At 40.3% G+C, this 24127-nt stretch overlaps 1 protein-coding gene across 2 annotated transcripts in view; it reads left to right on the plus strand.

Annotated features, from left to right (window-relative positions):
- The window catches only part of chchd3a (coiled-coil-helix-coiled-coil-helix domain containing 3a), a 92307-nt gene extending 70851 nt beyond the window's left edge, over positions 1-21456 (plus strand). For both annotated transcript variants that reach the window (XM_020599644.1, XM_020599645.1), the window contains 3 exons: positions 3567-3637; positions 16847-16982; positions 20797-21456. In XM_020599644.1, the coding sequence (XP_020455300.1) occupies positions 3567-3637; positions 16847-16982; positions 20797-20820 (231 nt within the window). In that variant the 3' untranslated portion in view covers positions 20821-21456. The remainder of the gene's footprint in view (positions 1-3566; positions 3638-16846; positions 16983-20796) is intronic.
- Positions 21457-24127: the final 2671 nt, after the last annotated feature.

Here is a 24127-nt window from a genome sequence, read left to right on the forward strand (position 1 = left end):
TTTGGAGGTGTATCCCATTTTGACTTTGGGACTTCCAGCCTGTACTCGGCACAGATGTTTCTGTACACTATGCCAGCCACTTGGTTATGGCGTTCCTTGTATGTGCTGCCTGCTAGCATCTTGCACCCCGCTGTAATGTCAGCCTGCACCTGGGGTCTTGCCTGTTATGGTAGACCCCGGCCTTGATCTTGTACTTAGTGCTTGTTCTATACATACATACATACATATATACATGCATATGAAGTGTTTAAACACTTCACAATGTTATCTGAAACAGTGAAGGACTGAATCCTTTGCAAACCCTTTGATTGGGTATTCATCCAAATGAAGAGGACTCACATCTGTATAGGACCTTTTGTCAGCACTGTCATGTCCCATCTTCTTTTAGCTCTACAGCACATGATTATTGATCTTTTCAGCAGCACAGTTCATTCCTATTGATCCTTTCTAAACTATGATGAATGTCTTCTCTGCAATGGGTTTAAGTTAGGGCATATAGGACCAAGAGGCTTAGATTTATCATATCTCTAATGTACCTGTAATTCCAGCATGATAGTTTAAGTTTTTGGTTTCCAGTAGATAAAATGCATCATGCCTTGGAGCACATAGTACTGGGTTGATTTTGTTTCTTAACATTGACCCAACAGGGAATGGCACAAAACTTGTACTTTGCCTGATGTAGTAGAAAATACAGTAACATTTGATAAATTATTATTTGTCTGCAGGTAAAGTATGACTGATGTATTCTTAATCTGAAGACATTGGCAGAGATAGACATTTCCTAATTTTGCCCCGGGCTCAAACCACACAACTCTCAATCAAGCTATCCATCACACTTTACAGCCTCTCACTATTTGATCATAAATGTGAACAACAGCCACTGAGGTCTGACAAAAAGATCTTCCTAGAGGAGTATAAATGTTGTAAGAGCTGCGTTATATGCTTATATTTAAAGAGGTAATTCAGTTTGAGTGGTCCTGTTACAGGTTCATTTGCTGTGGCTCACTAGGGGATTATGACCTATGGTCTGTACATTGTTGACTAATGACCTTATAGGATTGCACCTTGTTATTACAGCAGTCTTTTGTGAAAATATATAAACACAACACTCACACAAATTACCATAATTCACACAAAGAAAACCACATGTAGTGTGTGCACACTCAAAATGACATAAGACAAAAATGTAACACTCCAACATACGCTCGGTATTAGGAGTGTAACAATCCATTGTTCTTGAACGATGCTTTGATCAAACACCTTGCGATCTGATGACAATGATGCAAAACGTAAATATTGATGTTTTGTTTGCTTTTATTTTGACAGCCAGCCGCATACATAAGCATTTCCAGTGAAGCACTGTTTTTTCAAACTGGACAACAACTACCAGGCAATGCAGCTAGCATTCTGAGAATTCCCATTAAAAGTGAGATGTGAATTATAGTGTAAGCAAATGTAGTGAAACTGATAACATACTGTTGAAAATGACTGTGTTCCAAGGCTTTTAGATTTTTGTTAATAGCCAAATTATAACTCTCAATGGAACTTTGAATAGGGTTTTCTTTCTTCCAGAACACAACCTGGAAGTTTTGGTTTCACTCTGGCTCTCTATTGGCTTTGAATGCATTCACTGCCTCTGAAGTTTGCTGTTTGTCTAAGCACATGTGGTGATGAGTGGATTTATTTCCTTGTACATGCTTTTAGGAGTTTTATGTGCTCGTGGCAAGATGGACGGCTTTGAATGTCTGTTTGTGTATCTCTACCCTCAAAGTAAAATTTTACGTGCTTAGTCACCTCACTGTATGCAGTTGATCAATCTCTTTACTCTCCTTGTGAGCAAATTTTACCAAGTCAAACAGCTATTGTCTGTAGAACAGTAATGCTGGCCATGGTGGGGTTTCTTCTCATTCCAGCCCTCCTGCTTTGCAGCAGATAATACAAAGAAGCCATCAGTACAGGGAGTTATTTGTTTTATTCATTAAAAATGAGAGGCTTTCTCTCTAAATTGAGCTGGAGCCTGCGTTAAGGTGCAGCCTCTATCTTCTCCATATCGCTGCAGCGCATTAGCAGTAATGAGTGCATAAGCTACTGAAGCATTTGATCTATTCACTCTACACTGACTCTTGCCTCTGGGCCGCATCACTGTCATCAGAGCAGCTGTTCGTCTGTCAGCAGGGCAGTGAACGGACAAATGGTCTGTGGGGATTACGCTTTGTTAAACGCACCAGAGAGAAGACACATGAAGCGTAGAAATAGGGTGGCGTGTGTCTCACACGCATGTCTTTGAGTCAGTGTGCAATGACACATTTGATACATTGGAGTTTTATCTGTTGCGTGAGAGGGCAAGTGACAAAACACTTTCTATGAGAATTGCCCTTGACCTGTAGCAGCCAAGAAAAATACATAGATAAAATAAACTCCCATCCGAAACAAGTCATGGGTATGGAAGTATCCTGGATTAAAAAAGACACACACAACAAGAAGTGTGACTGTTAAGTTTTAAACAAAATTCCCACTGCAATGTAGGAAGCATGTTTTTGTATGTGTGACAGTGTAAATGTTTCCTATCTCAAAAATATTTGTTGAATTAGAAGGTCGCCACCGGTCCTTATTTGTATTTAAATAGCACTTCAAATTGAACCCCCCCCCCCACCAGTATTTTGTTTGGCTCCAGATGAGCTAAAAACCTAGTAGAAAGAGTAAATGAGACAAAAATAAACAAACCCTTTTATTCAAGAGATGGTGGCTATTTGATTGCACATGGGGATATATGTGGTGCCAGGTTCCTGTAGCTTCATACTTCTGTTCATCTATTGACACAGAATTGCTGGGCAGTGATTAAAAAAAACATGTTTCTGTTAGACTTGAATCAAGGTTGTGTTTCACAGCTCCTAAAAAGATTTCATTTTGTTCAAAGGAAGTAGGTTTTCATCCAAAGCGAGTATGGTCTCCCTTCTCAAGGCTACTAAAAGGTCAGGGCTATACTCTGAATCAGTAGGGGAAACAGCAGGAGAGCACAATTTGAGACCCCTCAGTAATCACACAAATTGCACTCTTCTCTAGGAGCTCAATACATTTTTAAAATTATACTTCTGTTACATTGTAGTTAATAAAAGCATAATTATGTGAAATAGGTAGATAATATTGCTTGATATCGATCACAGGCCCCTGAAGTGAATTAAATCAAAATTGCATCATGGCATATTTTTAAGTATCGTCAAACATAAGATCGCTGGAAAAGAGAATCGATATAGGATCGTATCATGATGAGAGTGGCAAGAGTACACCCCTATTCAGTATAGAGTCAGTTTCCATGTTGTGGAAAAATAAATCATCTAGTAATAGATTTCTGCTCTTAATATCTCTCTCCATAAAGTTTTAATGAAGTTTGCATGGTGGGCTCAGCTGTGACTATATCGGTTCTAAACTGCTGAGAGGGGTAATACTGCTGTAATGTTTTCCTTTGCCGAAATAGCTTTTTTGATAGACTTTTTTTTATAAGAGGTTGCAGTTATTCTGATGCATTTCTCACTCATTGGCTTCTCTGTTTGTCTCTCTCATTGCAGAGTGCTCAGTTCTACAAGGTCACCACAGAGCAATACCATAAAGCTGCAGACGAATTGAATGCCAAATTCAAGTAAGTTCAAGCAGTTGATTCACATTACATTACCTTAATAGATTTTCTTTGACTTCGCTGCATTTGTTCACAAAAAGCATCTTATTGTCGTGCACAGAACGCTCATGAACTTAGATCTCGGTCAGCTTTATGTGTACTGACACATGAAAAAAGCAAGTGAACCTTTTTCACAAAAGATTAGAAATCCACGTGGAGCAGTGAGCACACTATTGAATTATGCTAGCCACATTCTAATCTATGTCTTTCAATCAGAACCACAATTGCCCAGCCTATTAGTCGATGTTGATGATGTGGTTCACTGATAAGCCTGATTGCATGTTGATGATGGCTGATAGGGCTTTTTCTTGTGGTCTTTTAATGTTTCAGTGTTAGAAGAGAATCATTTACTCTGTAAAACTATCTTCAACCAGGACTGTGTCAGACAGAATTATCAAGTAATTTGAAGCCGTTTTCTTAAATACATCACCACACAGTGTAAGATATGTCTACGCTGCAGAAAAATTAATACACTCAATGTGAAAAAGATTGACTCTTTTTCCCTCTCTTTTTTTGTTTTGTTTTGTTTTTTGTGTCACTTTTTATATCTAACCACCAGAGTATATGTAGATGCCTTTGGCAGAGGGTCCACACATGTACTGTAGCCATGCTGGGTGTGCTTGCACCTTACCTTTTTATGTATGGTATTGAAAGTACGTGTGTTGTTTGTGTGTGTATGTGTATTGTAAGTGAGACTGCAATCATTGTCACATATGGCCTTTTGTCCTCCCAAGTGGATTAGCGCACTGATTAGTGGCAGCTTTGCCATTTAGACAGGTATTATTACCGTATACTTAGTATTCTAGACATAGACTGAAATCCAGCCCGTCTGCCTCCCTTTTTCTCTTCCAATGGCTCAATCTCGGCACCCAGGAGAAGTCTTATTCTTGCCTCTTTAGCAGGCCCCAAAATCTTTTTTTTTTTAGTTTTTTTTTTTTTTATCTGTGCAAAAGCTTCTCTTTTAAATCCTTTTCCTTAACTCTCGATAGTTTCTTTGTCTGCACTGAAAACCACTTGATTCAAAGCCATGGAGGTATAGATACAGCATGAGCTTACAAGTTAACTCTTAAACTTTGCGCGCGCTCTTTTTATTGTGTTATGCATACAAACTAATGTCTGCCTGAGGGACATCTGCTGTGGCCCCTTTATTTTGTTGTTTTGCTGTATGTGTTTCCTGAGAGTCCTTTTAGTCATCAATCTGCTAACTGCCCCATAATGCTACACATTTTTTTCAAATATTTGGAATAATTTAAAATCTGTTAGAATTATTGTTGAAAAATTTTTGTAACAGTCACTTAAACTCTTTTGGAAATTCATGCCTGGCAATATAAAAATGCAATGAGGATCTGTGGGACTTCCTAGTTTAATTGCTACTTATGGGATAGGGGGCCCTACATAAATATGAATCATTCCAGTTTTATTTCATTCCTTCTTTCAAGCTCGGGTCTTTTTGTCATCTATTTTTATCTAAAGTACATCATTCTACTATGAATGTATAACACATGTGGTCCTTACTCCTAACACTGAAAGTACTATGCTACAGTATGTGCTGCAGTATGCTCTAAATACAAGTTACATCCACACCTTGTAGTGACAAAAATGATTGCTTATTTGAAGTTATTAGCAGAGAGGGTAATGCTAATCATCCAAGCGTTCATGGACGTAGCACATATCCAACACATGTATGTAACTCAAGAAGATCCCAAAGTCCTCCCCATCCGTGTTCCATCTGTCTTTCTAATAAGAGACCATTAGGCTCCATAGTAATGTAGGAAAAGTGGATGAGGAGCCCGCAGGAGCTGGAGCAAGAATGGGCCCTGACTGAGCTGTCCTCCAGGGAGGCTAGGCTAATTGTGTTAGCTTGTCATTAGCCAGCGCTAACACTGGGATCATTGTCTCCCTCAGAAATGCAGGAAACTGATTAGCCTAGCCCACTGGGGGTTTAGCACTACACTGGTGGAAGCCGGAGCTGAGACTACCCAAATCGCATTAAAGAAGGGGGAAAAAAACACCGGAATAACATTAGTGCCAAATGAGAGTGCTAACTGCAAGTGAACAATGGGCCAACGTACATGTAGTCGTGTGACGCAGGCCTTTGCACAAAGAGCAAAGGTGGATGTGATTATAGGAGGTGCATTACCAGGGTTGTGACTGTATTACAATAGTGGAAAAGTAGAAGAGGGAGGAGTTATCTGTGCATGTGTGTATGCTAATGAAATGGCGGGAAGGTCTGGTGCTACAAGATGGGCAAGGATGCATTGAGGGGATCAGAGGAGAGGGTTAATTGGATTTAATAGGGTGTGTTTGACCCATCTTTGTTTATTTGTGAGTTCATGCATGATGGTGTATGCTTGTATGAACTCGTATGTGAACATAATGTGTGTGCCTGTCCTCAAAGCTCTCTCTTATGACAGAGACCCTACAGAGATAAGATCTTATCTGTGGCCTCTGTTGAATACAAAGAGGAAATATTTTTTGTCTCACACAGGCTTTTGATTTCCTCAAAGTTCAAAATGTCCCCCGGAGATTTAAAAAAAAAGAGAGAGAGAGAGAGAGAGAGGTAAACTAGGATTTTACCAGTACTTGATAGAATTAACATTTGATGAGGTAATGTGAAGATGTTATAAAATGAGAGAGATGACATCTTTCTTATGAAAATGTCTTCATTTCCCCAGTCTAGCTCATGACAGTGCAGCTGTAAAGAGATTGACAGCAGGGATTGATTAGTGTTGGGGCTGATATTATGATATGGTTTAGGAGAAGATGTGTGGGACCAAAGGAGATTGTCTGTCAGGGGTCATAACATCTGTCTGTATGCTCTTTGATGACTTAATTAGGTGCATATCAGTAGGGAATTTGTAGGATATCTCTAGTATAAAGTTGTTATTACTGTGTGACATCAGAGTCGAGTCAAGCTTATATTTATGCCTGGTAGACTAGTGGTTAAGCCGCAGCGCTCTCACTGCTGCAGCCCGGGTTCGAGTCAGGGCTGCGTCAGGAAGGGCATCTGGTGTAAAACACGTGCCAAATGTCAATATGCAAATTGTAAGTGTGATGATTCGCTGTGGCGACCCCTAAACGGGAAAAAGCCCAAATTGACATTCACACAGGTTGTTTGGGGTGATGCTCTGTAACAGTCAACTTGGGAAATTCTTGTTGTTGGTTTGAAACAGGATCAGATCAGGATGAAATAAAAAATTAATTACTGAATGTAATGTACACATGGTTCCGAGGTCGTTTATAAATGGCTGGTACAAATCGACTTCAGCAGGTAGTTAGTTTGCATGTACTATTCATACAGCAGCAATGGGACGGTATACCGTAGTCATTTCCCTTGGAAAAGTTAAGAGAAATAATGTGTGAGAGGTATTCAAGGGAGAGGAGGGTGTGTTTGTACGTAACAGTGTTGTATGCATACAATATGCGGTTGTGTATGTGTGCAGTTGTTTGCATAAGGTGTGTGGTACAGGTGTTCCCTGCTGTTCTGCAGTATTCCTGCCATAGATTTCCGAGAACAATGGAGCTTTCCCAACTAGAACACTACTGCATCACTGTGACCTCGTTACATCCACACTCTCACAAAAACACACACATACATATACTGTATATGTAGATATAGATGGCCTATGGATAGATATATCAGAAGATCTGCATATATCTACATTTTTTCACACTTTCTTACAGCTGCAAAAAGCCATAACAATACCAATATGCCAAATAAACATCCCTTTAATATATATTCATTTAATATTTTTGCATTTTTATATTATGCTTCAAATTATTCTCACAACAAATTTATATGACGCAAGAACTGAACAATAAGTATAAGAAAACACTGCTAAAACTGTCAGTTTGTCCAGGGTCTGAAATTGTTGCTATGAATCATAAACTGCAGGGTATGTGCTCTCCAAGACCTAGACAAAAAACATTTGTTGTACAGTTCTTCCATGTATACGTAAATGTAGACAACACGTGATAATAATGTAATAATGTTGGACACACAGGCAAACATACTGTATAGGACCAAAGCTTTTATTCACTCGTCCTGTGACACTGAGTGTAGATAAGAGTTCCAGGCTGCCTGTGGAGAGCAGGCTATCTCTTTCTGCGCCTGATTTATATGCTGCCATGTTAACCACTAGTTGTTTATGCAAGTCTGATGCATTATCACACCTTCCAGCTCTGAATGTATGACCTTTACTGCACTACATGTAAGAGTGCACATGTGTGCTTTGCTTTGTCAAGATGAATGGATTTGAGTGTGCCCATGCACATGTGCATGTGGATATCTGCATTGGAGCGTGTGCGCACACATAATGTCTCGACAGGCTGCAGCAATCCAGTGGGACTTTAGTTTGAAATGCAAGCTGACAGGCATGGAGGAAACTGATAGATGTGAGATTATGCGAAAAGATGGAATGGGAAATGAAAGAACTGTGGCATCGTCCTAAGCCCTGGTGTCAGACCTAACCTTTGCTGGTGTTTTGAGCTTCTTTGTTGAAGTCAGTCAAAAGGTTGTGTATTTTTGTGCATGACATAAGTGTGCATGTGTGTCTAAGCCAAACGTTTTCAGTCTCCCTCCATACAGTTGGCCATACAGAATGAAATCTCATTTTATTCTGTCACTGCACTGTCAATCCTCTCCTCCCTGAGGCTACAAACTCACTTCCATTGTCTTTTGTTTGTACTGTATTTTGTAGTCTTTTGAATACATCTTTTTTTTAATTTAATCCTGGAGACAATAATAGCAGCCACAGTCCTCGCTTCGTCTCTCCGCACACATACACGCAGAGGTGGAATGAGGAGGCGTGGAGCAAAACCTGTTGAATGTAAATGGATCGTTGTTTTTCTTCACAACACTGGTGTACTGTGCTGCCTCGTTCAAGAGACCACACCTGACAGTCTGTTTTTTCCTCCGTACCATGTGGAACAAAGCAACACCCACTCCTCCCTCTTTCAGCCCATTATAAGCATTCGTTTATAAACTATTTCAGCAGCACCTCAATTGCTTTATTTATTTATCTGCATGAATACATTAGCTAATATTACTAGCAAACTCCTTAGTAATTAAGTTGGTGCCTGTTAAAGGTTTCAGTGTAGGATTTTTTTGAATATGTCATTGTCAAATGACACTGTGATAGTGCAGAATAATTACTGGAAACAGAGACAATGGTCAGGTTTATTGCCAGTAGTTTCACTTTCTCAGCTTAGGACCTAATTTCCTTAATTTTGTTTAAACCATTGCTTCTTGTCATCAGATTGTGGACACAATACTGCAGTGCAACCTAATGAAATCTTACACGATAACCCAGCAACAATCATTGAAGGACTGTTGCATTGTGCATTTGTTATATCTTTCGCTTTTCCCAAGAGGAAAAATATGCTGGAGAAAATTCAGGTTTCCTGCTAAATCCACCGTGCTGCTGCAAAATGTAAATAAGGTGTAGAAGCTTTCTATTTGCTTGGCAGCACTCCTGATTGTTTAAGGGAATAATAGTGATGTCCCAAAATTAATGAAGTAATGATTTATTGATGTTCAGTTGTGCCAAGCAGCACTGTTAATTACTAAAAATGACAGGAATTAATTCAACAGCAAAGTTATTGCTAAGCACTTCAGCTGTTGTCGCATAGGTGTTTTTTTCTGTGAAGTGGTCGGCAAGGCAGGGCAGGCTGAGCAGCACTTTGACCCCTCTGTCAGGTGAGGGTGAACCGCAACTCTGTAGCTAGGCAACCAGGGCACAGGTACAAGCTGGTGGTCAGCTGAGGAGACAGAAGTCAATAACTGCTTTAAAAGCTCTTCTCTTGGTCTTTGGAGCATCACGGTGCTGGCTGTAAAAAGCACACAGAATCCAAGGCACCTGCGTGGGTGCCCAGATAGACACAAAATGTACTGTACACCTTTTAGTGGCTGACGTAGCATTTCTTGGGCTGCTTATTTACCGATCACAACGCACTGCCACTCTTGTAATGAACCTTGTAATTTAAAGGTGTCCTTTCCACATAAGGATTCCTGAATCACTGAATATATTTCAGCTGTTGTTCAGTATATGTTTGTGAAATATTTCAGACATTTTCTGATTGTGTGTGTCTGAGGCCAGACACACACAATTTCTCTTCTCACTCATTCTTCTTTTTCTCCCTCACCGCTCACTCAGGAATAGTTTTCTGTCTTAATTTAAATCTCTTTCACTCACTCTGTCTTTGTTATCATCTGCTTTTGCCTCCCTGACTCACATGCACGCTCTTTCCATTCTTCATCAATCTTTTGTCCCTCACATATTCTCAATCTGTCTCTCTCTGTCCCTTCTCTTCTCATCTTTCTATCTGCCTGTCTCTCCCTCTTTCTCTATCATTCAGTCTCCTATCCATACTGATGGATTTCACTGCAGGGTGTCACTCAGGTCTGCTTTTAAAAAGCAGTGTGAGCAAAATGTGTGTCATTTTTCTCCTTAACTGAATCATTTGTATTTATTTACTCCCCCCTCAGTAATGACGCCTGCCTTAACTAGAGAGAACATGAGGGCTTTTTAAGGGGAACCAGCACCCACCCTTTAACCCTATTAACCCCTAAGTGGACCCAAATGATGATAAATAGACAATGTGGTGATTGGGAACTCAGTCTTGTGGTGGGCTGCAGTATGTGTTGCTTTTGTGTATCTGTTCTGTGGATTTGTGTGTGTGTGCAAAGGAAGGGGTTAGACATGAAGTAAGATTATTTAGGCAGCATGTGTTAAAGCTGCCTAAATCAGGCCATAAAATGGCTTCTTCCTGGTTTTGATCAAGTGCTTTTTTGTCATAATAGAATGATCTTACCATTAGTCATCGCTTGAAATCAGAACAAACAGAAAACTCCGACAGTGCACGTTGTACCAGTGCAACGTAAGTGCCAAAATATGCTTTTATTGCTAAAACCCAAGCTGAACGGATATGGGCATGATGCCTTTGTCAAAAGACTGGTTCATAGCTGTGTCTTAACCAATCAGCTATGGGAGCATTGGTTTACTTGTGTTTTGTAGAAGGTATCGAGAAAAACAGTATCGTTATGGTATTGGCAGGCATGTATACAGAAGCAGAACTAGACTAGAGAAGCACAGTCTGCTCTTCATTGATGACTATTGAACTACACTACTCTAAACACATTTACAGTATGCTGACTTTATTTTGCAGTCATTGTAAGTCTGATTCAGATATTGTGTTCATTATAACATTCACCCTTTGTCTACTGATATTCTCGATCCAGTGTGTGAAACAGAGAAAGCAGGGCTGCAGCTGAAGTAAAAACCTTTGTAACAGTCCTCTATGGTCATTTTGTGCAATCACTGCTTCTTTTTGCGCTCTAATACTATCCAGTACTAGAGTGAACAGTGTTCTTTTGGCCCCTGCATCTAGTGTCTCTGTGTTTATCTGTATGCCTGCACAGCTCTATAGGTGTCTACTGTATGTGGTTTTCGTTGCCTTTTTCCAGTTTTAATGCATCACAAATTATGACAGATGTGTCTCATACTTTGTTCGACTACTGGAACATGCTTTATTCTTAACAGAGATCTATGAATGTCATTTTAGTGCACAGCTCTACATGGTTACAGCAGATTGTAGTCATGGTCAATATACTGTATGTTGGTTTGAAAAATGGACTGACACCATTCCTCGCACTATTGGCATAACACATGCATATGGTATGACAATCCCAGCCGTCCCTGGTAGGCTAGTGGTTAAGGCACAGCGCTCTCGCCGCTGCAGCCAGGGTTTGAATCAGGGTTGCATCAGGAAGGGCATCCGGCATAAAACATGTCAACATGCGAGTCATCAGTGTGACGATTCGCTGTGGCGACCCCTAAACGGGAAAAGCCGAAAGTGACTTATGGTATGACAATCCCAACATCAATCTCTGCATGTTCCCCTGCTTGCAGTGAGTATATTCTTTTGAAGAATGAAGCCCTAGCCATGAACCTTTTGGAATATGTCCCCACCATGGAAATGTGCTTACTGGTGCAGCAAGAGGCTTCAAAGAAGGGATTGTATTAAATAATATAGGGACACCTTGAGGAGGGAGACAGACAGTGAGAGGGAGTGAGTGGGTAATCTGTTCTCCTTTATTACATGTTAAATGGGACACATTCACCCTGTCATATCATTTCTGCCCTTCCTCTCAACCTCATTTGCTGTTCTCTCCTAAAGGAAAACTTTGCAAATGGAGTGAGCACAGAGTTTCCTTTGCTTCCTCAATACCTCTCTTATATCTGTTATCTCTCGTTATGTCTTATATTTTTTGCTTAGACACTACTTTTATCCTTTTCCACACTCTGTCTCACAAACATACACTGGCCATCTCTGTCTCCCCTTCTTTAATGTCATTTCTCAGTGGAGTATTCTCCCCCTCTACATTCGCAGTCCTTTTTCCACTCTCTTTCTGCTTAGTTTATGACACAGAGCTGTGAAACTGTACTGCAGATATGTAAACCAAACTTCCTCCCTTTAATTCCTCCCTCAGTCAGTAGTTCAAGGCAATAGGGACTTGGTTTATGTGTCTTCAGTGGGGGTTGGGTTAGATAAGATGTTAAGGTGAGACCTTTATTGATGCTGATGGCACGAGGCGAGACCCCGTATGGCTGTTTGGATTTACTGTCTCTGGGGTACAGGGGTTCAGACTGCAGCATGCACACACTCTCCCTCTCTCTCCCTATATCTCACAGACACACACACATGCACTGCAAATAATAACCAACTGTATCTGGCTAGATGTATCTGTTTGTTTTAGATTCTGTCCTCCGTATTGGGTTTTATTAAATATCTCATGAACCTCTGGAGATTGAGGTAGGGAATAAAGGACAGATGAATAATGGGAAAATATTGGTGGTAAAGTGAGTGAGAAAGAGAGAGTGGGGGGCTAATCTTTTGATATGTGTGTGTAGACATTTGTACTGTAATATTAATATTTCTCTCTGTGCATGCAAGTGTGCGTGTGTTTATTTGTCAGTGTTGAGTAATGTATGTATGTATGTGTGTGTGATGACTATATGACTAAAGTGTCACCAAAGTCTCTTGCAGATATACACTGGAACTCTGAAGTTTCCTAGACATTAACCAAGGAAGCTGTGTGAGAACACAAATGTCCAAGTCAGTCGACCCGGACTTTAAGTGGGCTTTAGTCTGCCAGCTCCCTAGTACAAAGTCCACGTAAGTTCTGAGTGAGCTGGAGTGAGCCCATGTGAGAATATAACAGCGTATAGTCTGGAGTATTCACACGGAGCTAGTGCATGTGTTGATAATGTTTTATCGTGTGACCAGCGCAAAAAAAGAGGTCACTCACAGTGAAGACTCCAACAAAAAGATTTGTGAACTTCTGCCGTTGAGAACTGCAGCAAAAATTGCCAGACAAATTTAAAGTAGGGCAAGTTTTTTATGACCAAATTACAAACTGGCTACATGACTATGCCATGTCCTGCCTCCTGTGTGCTCTACCCAGGTGTGCCCTCCACACATAAACAAAACTGAATATTTCCAGTAGGTGAGAACCCATCTGACATAGACTGCCTCCTGCTCTTTGCTACATGTTTGAAAAGGCAATTCTCATAAAAGTCCAGGCCTGATTCTGCAGGCATAGTCCAGAGTTGATGTGTAAAAATGGCTCAAGAGGGCATGTATTCCTTGGTGGGGTCACAAGATGAATCTAAAGGGATCTGGGGATAATAAAAAAAAAAAAAAACGGGTTCTTTAATTGTTGTTTGGTAAAATTCAGTGTTACATCCTCTATCCTGTCTAAAAATGACTTGAATTAAACAGTCTGGAAATGGGAAATCCCTCTTTATTGAAGCCCTTAGTCACATTGGATTAATCCATGTGGATTCAAATGATAACTCACCCAAACGCATCACAACCTGTTAACCTGAACAGACCAAATAAGAAATTTTGCTTTTGGAGTGTGATAGTCTTCTTGTTTATGAATGCCTTTCTAATCAGGTTACATGGAAAAATTATGATTCATAGTTGTTTTTGACTGTATTTATAATGACACCCTATGATTCCCACAGTGGAAGGATCTGCTCTCTATTCACTTTGCACCATTTGACTCTTGATATTTTTAATTCACAATGAACAACCCAACCTATTTGTCTTGTTTTATGGTTTTGAATTTTATGTAGTTGTACAGCAAGGCATTGCTGGTGCAAATTTTAATAAAATACAAGCAGCAAACTCCCATCCCGGCTTGTGTAAAACAGAGCACAGTAACTTGAGTGTATTTCATAACAAGGCTGAAAAACGTATATTTTTCCTCTAAAGCTAGTAATAGTCTTGAAAAACAAAAGGCTTCTCTGTTCAGATAGCATTGATAAGCTTTGAAATGACCAAATTCTGACTTATAAGGTAAAAACAGAAGGACAGCCTTCTAGTAGTTATGGGTTATAGCCTATTTATGATGTGACCTATCTGTTGTGTTTGGATCTGCTCACCCTGCTGCATAGCACTGTAACATAAATACTGTAGTAAATGACAAAAGGGCATCTACTGTAATGTAAAACTGAAGAGGAGGGAGGGGAGGTTGCGGCCTTCCCCTGCCAGCTTCGTATGTTCGGAGGCAGGAACTTTAATGTTAATTTTAATGATAGATGATAGAGAATGCAACATGCCACTGCAGAGTGTGTGTGACAGTGTTATTGTCTCCATGATTAACTCAGCCACTGTCGCAGCCCCTTCCCCACAGAGAACAGGAGCGCAAGCAAAAATAAAAGTGCCACTGTCTAGTTTCTCATCAAGAAATGCTCTTCATTTCTATTCATTGTTCTTCATCCTCTGTCTCCCTCCCCCTCCCTTCCTCTGCCCCCCTTTCTCTCTCTTAGAGGCCATTAATGGTGATAAACACTAGGGTTTGTATCAGCAGGATGCACCTGGAATTAACGTGAACACTTAAGAAAGTAATTAGTGGGTGTACAGTATGTGGCTTCTCTTGTCACTGTAGATGCCTATAGGGGGTGTAATAAATGAGAGCCAGGATCCATAGGAATAGGATGGCAACGATTTTTGCTAGCAATGCTGTCATCGTTCCGTACCCTGCCGCAAAGCAATGATGCCTCCAAGCAAATGACTGAATTTATTCCTGATGGATCCACAAATGCAAAACTGTCTACACACCCAACATCATGATGTTCCAGTCTTCTCTCAAACTGATAAATGTCATGGATTGTTCAAAGCCTAGACCTACACTGGTATCAACCAACTTTTAAAGGAGGTACCATTTTCATGCCTATACTGTAAATCGAAAAATTAGAGCCAGCAGCTGGTAGCTTAGCTTAACAAGGAAAAACAGCTAGCATAGACTAGCTGTCCCAAGGTAACAAAATCTGCCAAACAGCACAGACAGTTTCTTGGCTGAGACCAGTAACTTTCTCCATTGATTGTCTGGCAATCTGCACATTTCCAGGCTAGCTGTTTCCCAATTTCTAGTCTTTATACTAAACTAAGCTAACAGATGTGGCATTAAGCTTCTCATCTAACTCTTGGCAAAAAAGCAAGTATTGTGTTCCCCACATGATCAAACAAGTATCCAAATAATAATGGTGTTCATTAGCTTTAGATTTGTCTTGCCTTGTTCCGTCACTGAGCACAGGATTGGATAATAGTTTCATGTTGTCGCTGACCCATACGTACAAGGACTAGAGATTTTTCTGGCCTCCCTCACAAGTACAGTATGACCATGTGGTGATGCATACATCTTCACTGCACCACCTTCCTGCTGCATTGCACCCTGGGTAATGACCCATGTAACAAATCCACTGCTTTGTAACCAGCAGGGTGTAATTTCTCACTCCAGGGAGCAAATCAAACATCTAGTTCTGACTACAGTGGCTCTGCTTCACCCCTAATATTCCTTTGAGATCTCCAGAGTTGCTGACGGGCAAAATCTTTCTCTTTCACACCCATGCAAATGTGTTTAGTGAGGCAGATGGAGTGTCCTGAGCACTGGTCTGAACAAAACGATGACACCACTATTAGCATAATAGCCCTTGGATGGGCATGTGTCGTCATTATGGATTTTTTATGGAGTGTGTGAAGGGACTGACAAAAGCAGTTAACATTAGGCAAAGCACCAGCACTTATGGCATGCCCCGCTTCTTAGATTGGCTAAAGAATCCAACTCCTGCACTCATCCAATGAAAGAGTCTTATTTAAATGCACTAATATATAGCCTAGCATCTGTCATTAGAAATACTAACATCTTACGAGCATCTGGATCATACCAGCTTAGACAGCAGCGCTAAGGCTGTAAAAAAAAAAAAACAACTCAAGGACAGTCCTGGACATGCTAAGCTAGTGATATGTAGCCTATAATCAGACATATTATTATTATTCAAAGTCTACAACAACAACCTCCCTTTTGATGCTAGAAGATCGAATTTGCCTTTTAACCCAGACCAGGTGATAGCTACCCAGTTTGTAAATACTTTGAGGAAGCCATTCTGCATTAATGGATGGATTTCTTAGTACCCAATAGGGTAATCAATACTCTCTTCTTCAAGGTCTTTTTAAAGTGTTTTTAGTGCTAAGACATGCTGTAAGAAGAGAGGCTAATTTACCAGGAAGGTATACTCAGCTTGCCAGTAATGTTCAACCTCATCATCATATTGTAACAAGTCAAGCTTATTGCTTGTCTAAATTAAAACAATGTTCTTTTCTTGTTTTGCTCTACATTACACATTGATTTGCAGAGTGAGCTTCTCTTCCATACAGTCCCATGGCACTGATGGATCTCCCATTTCAGGGGCTGAAGCCACTGTGGGAACCTTTATTTGTCAGTTTGTAGAAAACCCTCTGGTCTCTCTGTAAGTATGTTGTAATGCACATATCGGTATGGTCATCACAGCAAGCTGCAGAGGCTGGATTGACCTTTGACCGCCCACTCAGCACAAACAGTAATGTTGAGTCTTGCTTCAGGTTTTTTGGACTGGAATGGTGGTAGAAATAGGAAAGGCAGGGGGGTATAAAGCTTGTAGATTGCACTATGTGCTCTAATAATGCATTAGCTCCCTTGAGATAAAAATTACCATCAATATGCTCATTTTCCAAACCACCAGTATGTCCTTATTATTCTTTTGCTATCAGTCTGTATACTTCATTCTTTTTTTTCTTACACTTTTATCCCTTGTCCTTATCTGTCTCACATCTTTTCTGCCATAGGCGGTATGAGGTGTATCCTGTGTGTGCAGACCTGCAGGGCCAGATCCTTGCGTGCTACAAAGAGAATGCTGGAAAAACCCTTAACTGTTCCAACATAGCAGCCCTTTACCTACAGTGTGTCAACAATGCCAAACAGGTATGTACTGTATATACTTATTGAGTGAAATGAATCAGCATTTTTTTGTGTGCGTACTGTAAACAGGAAGAAAAGACTTGAAACATCAACTTGAATCTTTATAAAATTTTCCAAAATAATGCATTTTTCTCCCTTCTGAAGAATGACAAGTAGGTGCATGCACCCTCATGGACAGATAAGTAAGTTGTAATGCTAGTTTTCAGTTTAATCCGTGTGTGTATTGCAGAGTAGCTCTATGTGTATGTGTGTTAGCTACAGTATATGTCATTAGGCTCACAGATTTTTATAGTAGCTAAGGCAGAACAGCCATTTCCTTTTTAAATGTCTAAATCAGTTAGTAGAATATAGACACACATACACACTAGCATCCATTTGATCACTTGATTTTAGACAGGAGAATATGATTTCCTCTGGGCTACTGGCGCCTGAATATAGTTCACTCTAAATAGACAGTTTAAACCTTAGGATCTATTTCCATAATCCCTGCTGACACAGGCATTGCTCCAACTGCGTCTGTGTGTTTTAATGTAATAAAATCAAGGGAGTAGCCGCTACAAGTTGGATACTACTCATGCTCTTTCCTTTTATTACCAGATGGTTTTTTGCCCTCTGTCTCACACACACACACTGTATGGCAGTAGTAATGTCACTCAGGTTGATATTAACTTGATTCTTCCCTCCCTTAGTTTGCAATATGTAACATCCACTGGCCCCAAAAAGACTCAATTTACATTCATAGAGCTTTTGTATTAGATTTTTTTTCTAACAATTTCATTGTTTTGCCGGAAATGAGGAAAACTGAGTTTTGTGTCTCACTCACTCTCATGGGTATTAGTATTAGATCTAGAAGTCAGATGCAGGCAGATTTTTAAGCTATACATCATGTAAATTGCACAATGTTTTATTCATCGTGTGTGTGTGGGGGGGGGTTTGTCTTTATATACTTGTGCGAACCAACCCCTGACGGAACACCTTTTTTCTGTGGACATTTCTTCTTGTGTGGACCTTTTGGATGGTCCGCACAAGGATAATACTGTGATAGGCTCCTTTCATCCTAAAGAATGATCTGTCTAAGTTTCAGAAGATGTCCACATACAGAGAGTAAAGTCAGAAAAATGTGTACCAGCTTGTGCTCTAAAAGTATCATGCTCTGATTAAATACTGCGTAAGCTGAATTCATGCAGTACTGCCTGTGTCTTTAAAAGGGCGCAGACAGGGCAGCTTAGAAGTTGGTGGGAATCAAGCAATATTTATAACACCTGGAGCTTGAGGCTCACCTTCAACTAATGTTGCATTAAATACACTTTACGTTGGCAAAATTAAAAACCACATGCTTCCATCTCTGTAATGCTGTGGTTTGGTTTAACCAGGAAAGTAAGATGGGACAGTTATGAAAGATCTGCTAAGATCTGGTGATATAACCTGCATTGTTTTGGTGCTTTGTGACAGAAGGTCCAGTTCACCAAATCTGCTTGGCAACAGGCTCCGGTCCTCACACGTGTAGAAGAAAAAGATTTTTTTTATTTCGAGTTTTCTGAATTCTGAAGTGACATTTTGATTCTCTATTGCCACCTCATGATGTGTGTGTGTGTGTGTATGTGTGTGTGTGTGTGTGTGTGTGTGTGTGTGTGTGTGTGTGTGTGTGTGTGTGTGTTAAAACAAGTTACCTGTAGCATTGTCAACATTCAGCAAGGGTATGTTCACAGTCCGGATCCTGTTATGAGCTTGTAAATTGTTTGGAAGCAAGCCTGAGACGATGTGGTAATCCGCTTGTGTTTATCACCCTGCACCAATCACGGCACACTCCTGTTCCCCTGTGCTTATCTGTATAAGACTTGCTTTTAAAATCATTAGGTGCAAAAGAAACTGTTCTGTGATAAGGCCTTAAAGGAATAATATGCAGAATTACACAGCCGACAAAATGGGGAAAGGAATGAAGTAGGATTGATATGAGCTGATGCAGCTTAATGATTAGGATGTTTACACAGCTTTATCGTGCTAGGCAGGAAGCTGCACTGAGAACAAATGTCAAAGGACATGACTTTGACCTCTGCAGGTCAGAAGAACCAAACGCACCCTCTAACAGCCGTCTCTCATTCTTCTTCTTGCTTTCTCTGTCAAAGACTCTTGATAACATAACTGAAACAGTAAAAGTATCTTTCCCCTTCTTCGTCCTTCCCCTTGAAAAATGTTAAATTCCACCAAGAACTGCAGCACCATGAGAATAGATAGGGATGTCCAAGATGCCATCTCACTGAGGATAAAAACCAAATCCCCCAAATCTCAGTTTTACAATACTGACCCCTCAGCTGGAGTCAGCTGGGATGGGCGTTGCCAGCCTCGCAGCCTTTGTCACTGATAATTAGCCTTCTTATCGCCACAGTTTAGCCATAACATTTAGGCTTAGTTTCACTCTCTTTTGTGCCCGCTTTGCTCCACCACCATTCCTCCTTCACTCCCTCCATCCCTAGTCACATTTCTAATGCATTTGGCACTTAACAGGTCTAGATAGCAAACTGCAGGGAAGAGGCAGTCGAAGGACAGATAAAGTCTCTTTTTCCCTCTCCCTCTGTGAATAAGAGTTTATCATGGAGGCCCATCTCTCCATCCACTGCCTGCCTCCTCATTCCATATTCTTGCCGCATGATCGCCTCTTGCTCCCTATCTTTTCTTTCTCCACTTTATTTTTTAGACTGACCCCTCCATCTCCCTCTTACTCTCGAAGGGCCAAGCTGGAACTCTGTTTGTGGTTTCAGAGGGTGTTATGTTTGCAAGGATTGAAATGAAAAAGGAGCAGGCTCTCATAACGGCTTTCGTCGTCTATAAAACAGACAGCATGTCGTTCAATATTGTTCGTAAATATACTTTAATGATTTAAGTTGTCATTTCAACATAAAACAGTGTTGGTGTGCAGTGGGTGATTTTTACTGACATTCCAGGTGCATTCACTTTTGGGCCTTCCAAATAATATGGGTTAGATAATTTAGCTAAACTCATGGCTTGTTTACAACCTGTCTTTTTAGAGATGCATCCATACAACTTTTGCTCTCCACATACTGATTCTAGTAACTCGTGATATAATTGTCAGCCAGTCTGTTTACAAGCAACCTCCACAGGGAAGATTTAATAAGATCAGTATCTGCATAGATGTGATTTGGATTGATGCATCTCTAATATTTGTTATCATAACCAATATGATGGCAGCCAGAGCTACAATAATAAGTTGTAAAAAATCTGTAATCATCTTTAAAAAGTTTCCTTTAAAGCCTGCTGCTAACAACTGTTGTTATTATCAATAATCATTTTATGGTCAGATCAATAGTAGGAAAAATAACCTAAATACCTTTGGAGAAGTGAAATGTTACCTGCAGAAGATGGACCTATTCAATCCCCAACACTATTAAGTTGGTCAGTGAGGAAAAAGATAATTTTTTTTCATATGTTATGTCTACCTCATTCCCTTCTGTATGCTTCTTGTTTCTTCGGTTTTCTTTTTTCCTTTCACTCATCTTCTCTTAGGCAGTTTTCATCCATTGGCATCAGCTGCAATAGGCCAGTTCAAATGATTATTGACAGGGAGTGCTGGGGATTTGTGGCTGCACTTATCACTAACATGGAGTCCAAAGCCCTTGGGTCCTTTCTCTGCTTCTTGAACTCACTCAATCCTCTTCCCTTTTTATTGTACTCTCAGGCCTTCCTCTCTCTGTCTTCTCTATCCTGTATGACATAATCTTTCTCTTCTATTTGTCTATTTTGATTTTTTATTTGATTCTCCATCTCCCTAATGCACTTTCCTCTCTGTTTTTGTCTGAAGAACAAGTTGAGGACCAGCGGTTAAGGAAGAGAGAGGAGGAAGGAGGGAGCAGTGAAGAGTTTATTGTGTGGGATTACTGTTTATTGACCGACTGACAGACCAAACCAGAAAGGAAGAAGAGAGGAATGAGTCAGCATCAAGACACATACCCTCAAAAGCCTGTGGAGAACTGAACCGAACCAGACTGGAAGCACTGAGCACAGCAACCCGCGTGAGAAACAAGAAGCCTTTTCTGTTGATTCTTATCTCCTTCCCCTCTGCCCTTACCCTTTGTTGACCTCTCCCGTGAGAATGGCAGATCGCCATTTTGGAGACGGTAAGCGATGGCGCCCAGCAGGCCTGAGCCTGGCTCACTAAGAGGACAATAAAGATGAACCAGAACCAGTCGCTTCCACTTGGACCTATAACCACCCACTCAAGCACCTTTTGGAAAATAAAATTCTATTTTACTACTAAAAGTCAGTCCGGTTTCATTGTCATTAATTCATTTTTGTTCAGCTCCTAATCCTGTACACAAGACGCACATGTGCATGTCTATTTCTTCTTTGCATCTGGTCATGTGAGTTTGTGTTAATAATGTAACAGTCTGCATGTTGAGTGTTCATCCAGACCAACACTTGTGACAGTGTCTAATCAGAGGAAATAAAAGACGAAACGATGCAGGAACTGTTGTTGAACTTTTCTCCATAAATATTCAGTGGATGGCGTCTCTCAAGTGTGTGTATTTTAATGCTAATTATGACAAGCATTGTATATCTTTGATGGATATGGGGCCCTCGAGTTGTCACGACAGTGTTTTGCCAAATAGAGTGAATGAGTCCAAGTGAAGAGGATTGAAGCAAGGGGAAATATTTGTCCCAGATATTCTGGTTCATCATTTATCTTTTTCTCTGCTTTACTATCTGTCTTTTCTACTGGCTTTCTTTATATAGTTCTGATGTGTGAATCCTCTGTACACTATAGTTACTCAGTGAAAAGAGCAGGGATTTCAACCTCTTCCTTATCCGCTCATTGTCCTTTTCTTTCATTTATCTACTGCTTTTTGTCTTTCTTGCTTCTTTTTTTCCAGAGTGTATTTCATCTCTGCTCAGTCTTCCAGGCTAATGTTGCCTTGGAGGAGACAGCTTCTCCACGCTGTCTGCACTCTGCTAGACTCTCTGGGTTGGGTTTAACTGGATAGACAGTGTACGTATGTGTGGGCGGGGAGGTAGTGTAGCCATCCACGCAAGTGTGTGTCGGGGGCGCTGTCTGATTCCCCCACATTTGAACCTAAGGGACACTGGGTTTGATGTGGTGGGCGATCACGTAGGAGACAGTATCTTAATTCTGCATCAGAAGAAGGAAGTATGCATGATGGACAAAGGGAGTGAGGCAGTGTGTGTGCATGCAAGCAAGTGATTCATGGTGACTAATCCCCCTCTGTCTGTCAGTCAGTCAGTTGTCCCTTTGCTTTTTGACTTTTGGAGTCTCTAAGGGGTCAGGGGCTGACTTCTATTATACAGCATATGTGTGTGTGTGTTGTAAGGGTTTTGTAAAAGCTGACAATAATGGGTATTGGAGTTCATGGCAGGTGTTTCTCCACAGAGCACCATCTTTTTCCATTTCTCTTCGCACCTGTTTTCGCTCTTTGCATCTGACATAACACATAACAGATGCCTCTCTGACCAAGTTCCTCTGAGCCGACATAAGTAATTTAATGGTGTATTCAGCTTGTAATGAGATTATAGCCCCTCTAATATAATTATAGAATCATTAGATCTAAACATGAGGCTTACTTTTTTCTTTCAAAGGTCACCACAACCTCAACAACCTCTTTAAGTTGTATAGCTTTTATGAAAATATTCCAGCAACTCACTGGCTTGTATATGAAGAGATGCTGGTGCAGTCCTTCTAAACTCAAAGTGAGCACTTTGAAAGAGCTATTTCCTAAGAAACATTCTGGGAAGGACATAATGGAAAATTGCAATAATTCAAAATGAACATAATGCTGTATTGGTTGGCATTTACTTATACACCTCCTGAAGCCACTGTAAAAAGTTTCCATTTATCAGGAGGGAGAAGTAATGAGATTTAGATGTAAATGACTGTTTTGTACTAACAAAGTGAGCTGAATGAACAAAAATGCTTTTCTCCATTTCAATGCAACTTTAACAGGTGTGGCTAAGATGCCCTTGAGCACTGAGCAGCTCCGAAATACTGAAGTAAATCTGCATTGCGGCATCAGGCAGTGTTCAGACTGTGCGCTCTTGGGGGGTTCCCCAAGGCCACGGGTGTGTGGGGGTCAGGGTGAAAGGAAAACACAATTTGAAATACACTAGATCAAGCAGAACATGAATGTGAACCAAATTGAGCTTTTTCATAGAATGGACAGGTGTAAATGAACACATGAAGTTTTAAAATAAACTGGTATCAAAACTGCATGACAGTTATTCAAGTGTTTTGCATTTTGCTTGAGAAATCTGCCCTTAGTTTATTAGTAGTTATTAGCTCTTAGTATTTAAAGCTACAGTATGTGACTTAAAGACCCCACGGCATTCTCATTTCTAAACATTTAATGTTTAATCTTGGCTACCTCTAGATTAGCTTTGCACCCCTCATAACTCCAAATAGTCTGTAATTATTTCAGAATGATAAAACCTGAAAGCCTCTTCCTAAAGTCAAGAAGACAGTTCATGAACGCGCACGACTCCTGCTGCCGGTGTTGTGTTGAATGTGGACAGCACAATGAACCACAATGACATTAATACATTTCTACTCCATAGATAGGTAAATCATGGTATATGTACTTATGAAAAGAGATGTGTAACACTCTAAACAAAGCAGGTCATTGAGAAATCTCGTATTTTAACTGGCATAATTCAGACATAGTAACTTTTCCAGCCTTACAACAATTCTCTAACGCACTCACTCTGAAAAACATCACTTCCTTTCAAGTAGCTCCAGAGTTGGTAAATTCAACTGGTGGTTAAATGAAATCTTTAAACTATCAGGTAGTACTTAATTTTGTTAGAAAATAAAATTTAATAAAATAAAAATCTATTGTTTGTTAGAAAACTCTAACAAGCGAGAGTTTGTGAGACTTGTATAAACTGAGTTGCTTCTGCATAGAAGTACTAGAACATACGTACACCTCATTTTTGATCTTTAGGTCATGTCTAAAATGATAATTCACCCATGGTAGCATTGTAGATAAGTCAGAAAACTAGGAAAAGCATGCCATGGGCTCTTTAAGGTAGTGCTAGCATGAAAATCCAAATCAATCCACTCTGCTCTGCCCAGCACTCCCTCTCCCTCTCCACTGTGCTCTACTACAGTCTGCTATGCTCCGCCA

Source organism: Monopterus albus, unplaced genomic scaffold, assembly GCF_001952655.1.
Source record: "Monopterus albus unplaced genomic scaffold, M_albus_1.0 scaffold41.1, whole genome shotgun sequence".
NCBI lineage: Eukaryota > Metazoa > Chordata > Actinopteri > Synbranchiformes > Synbranchidae > Monopterus > Monopterus albus.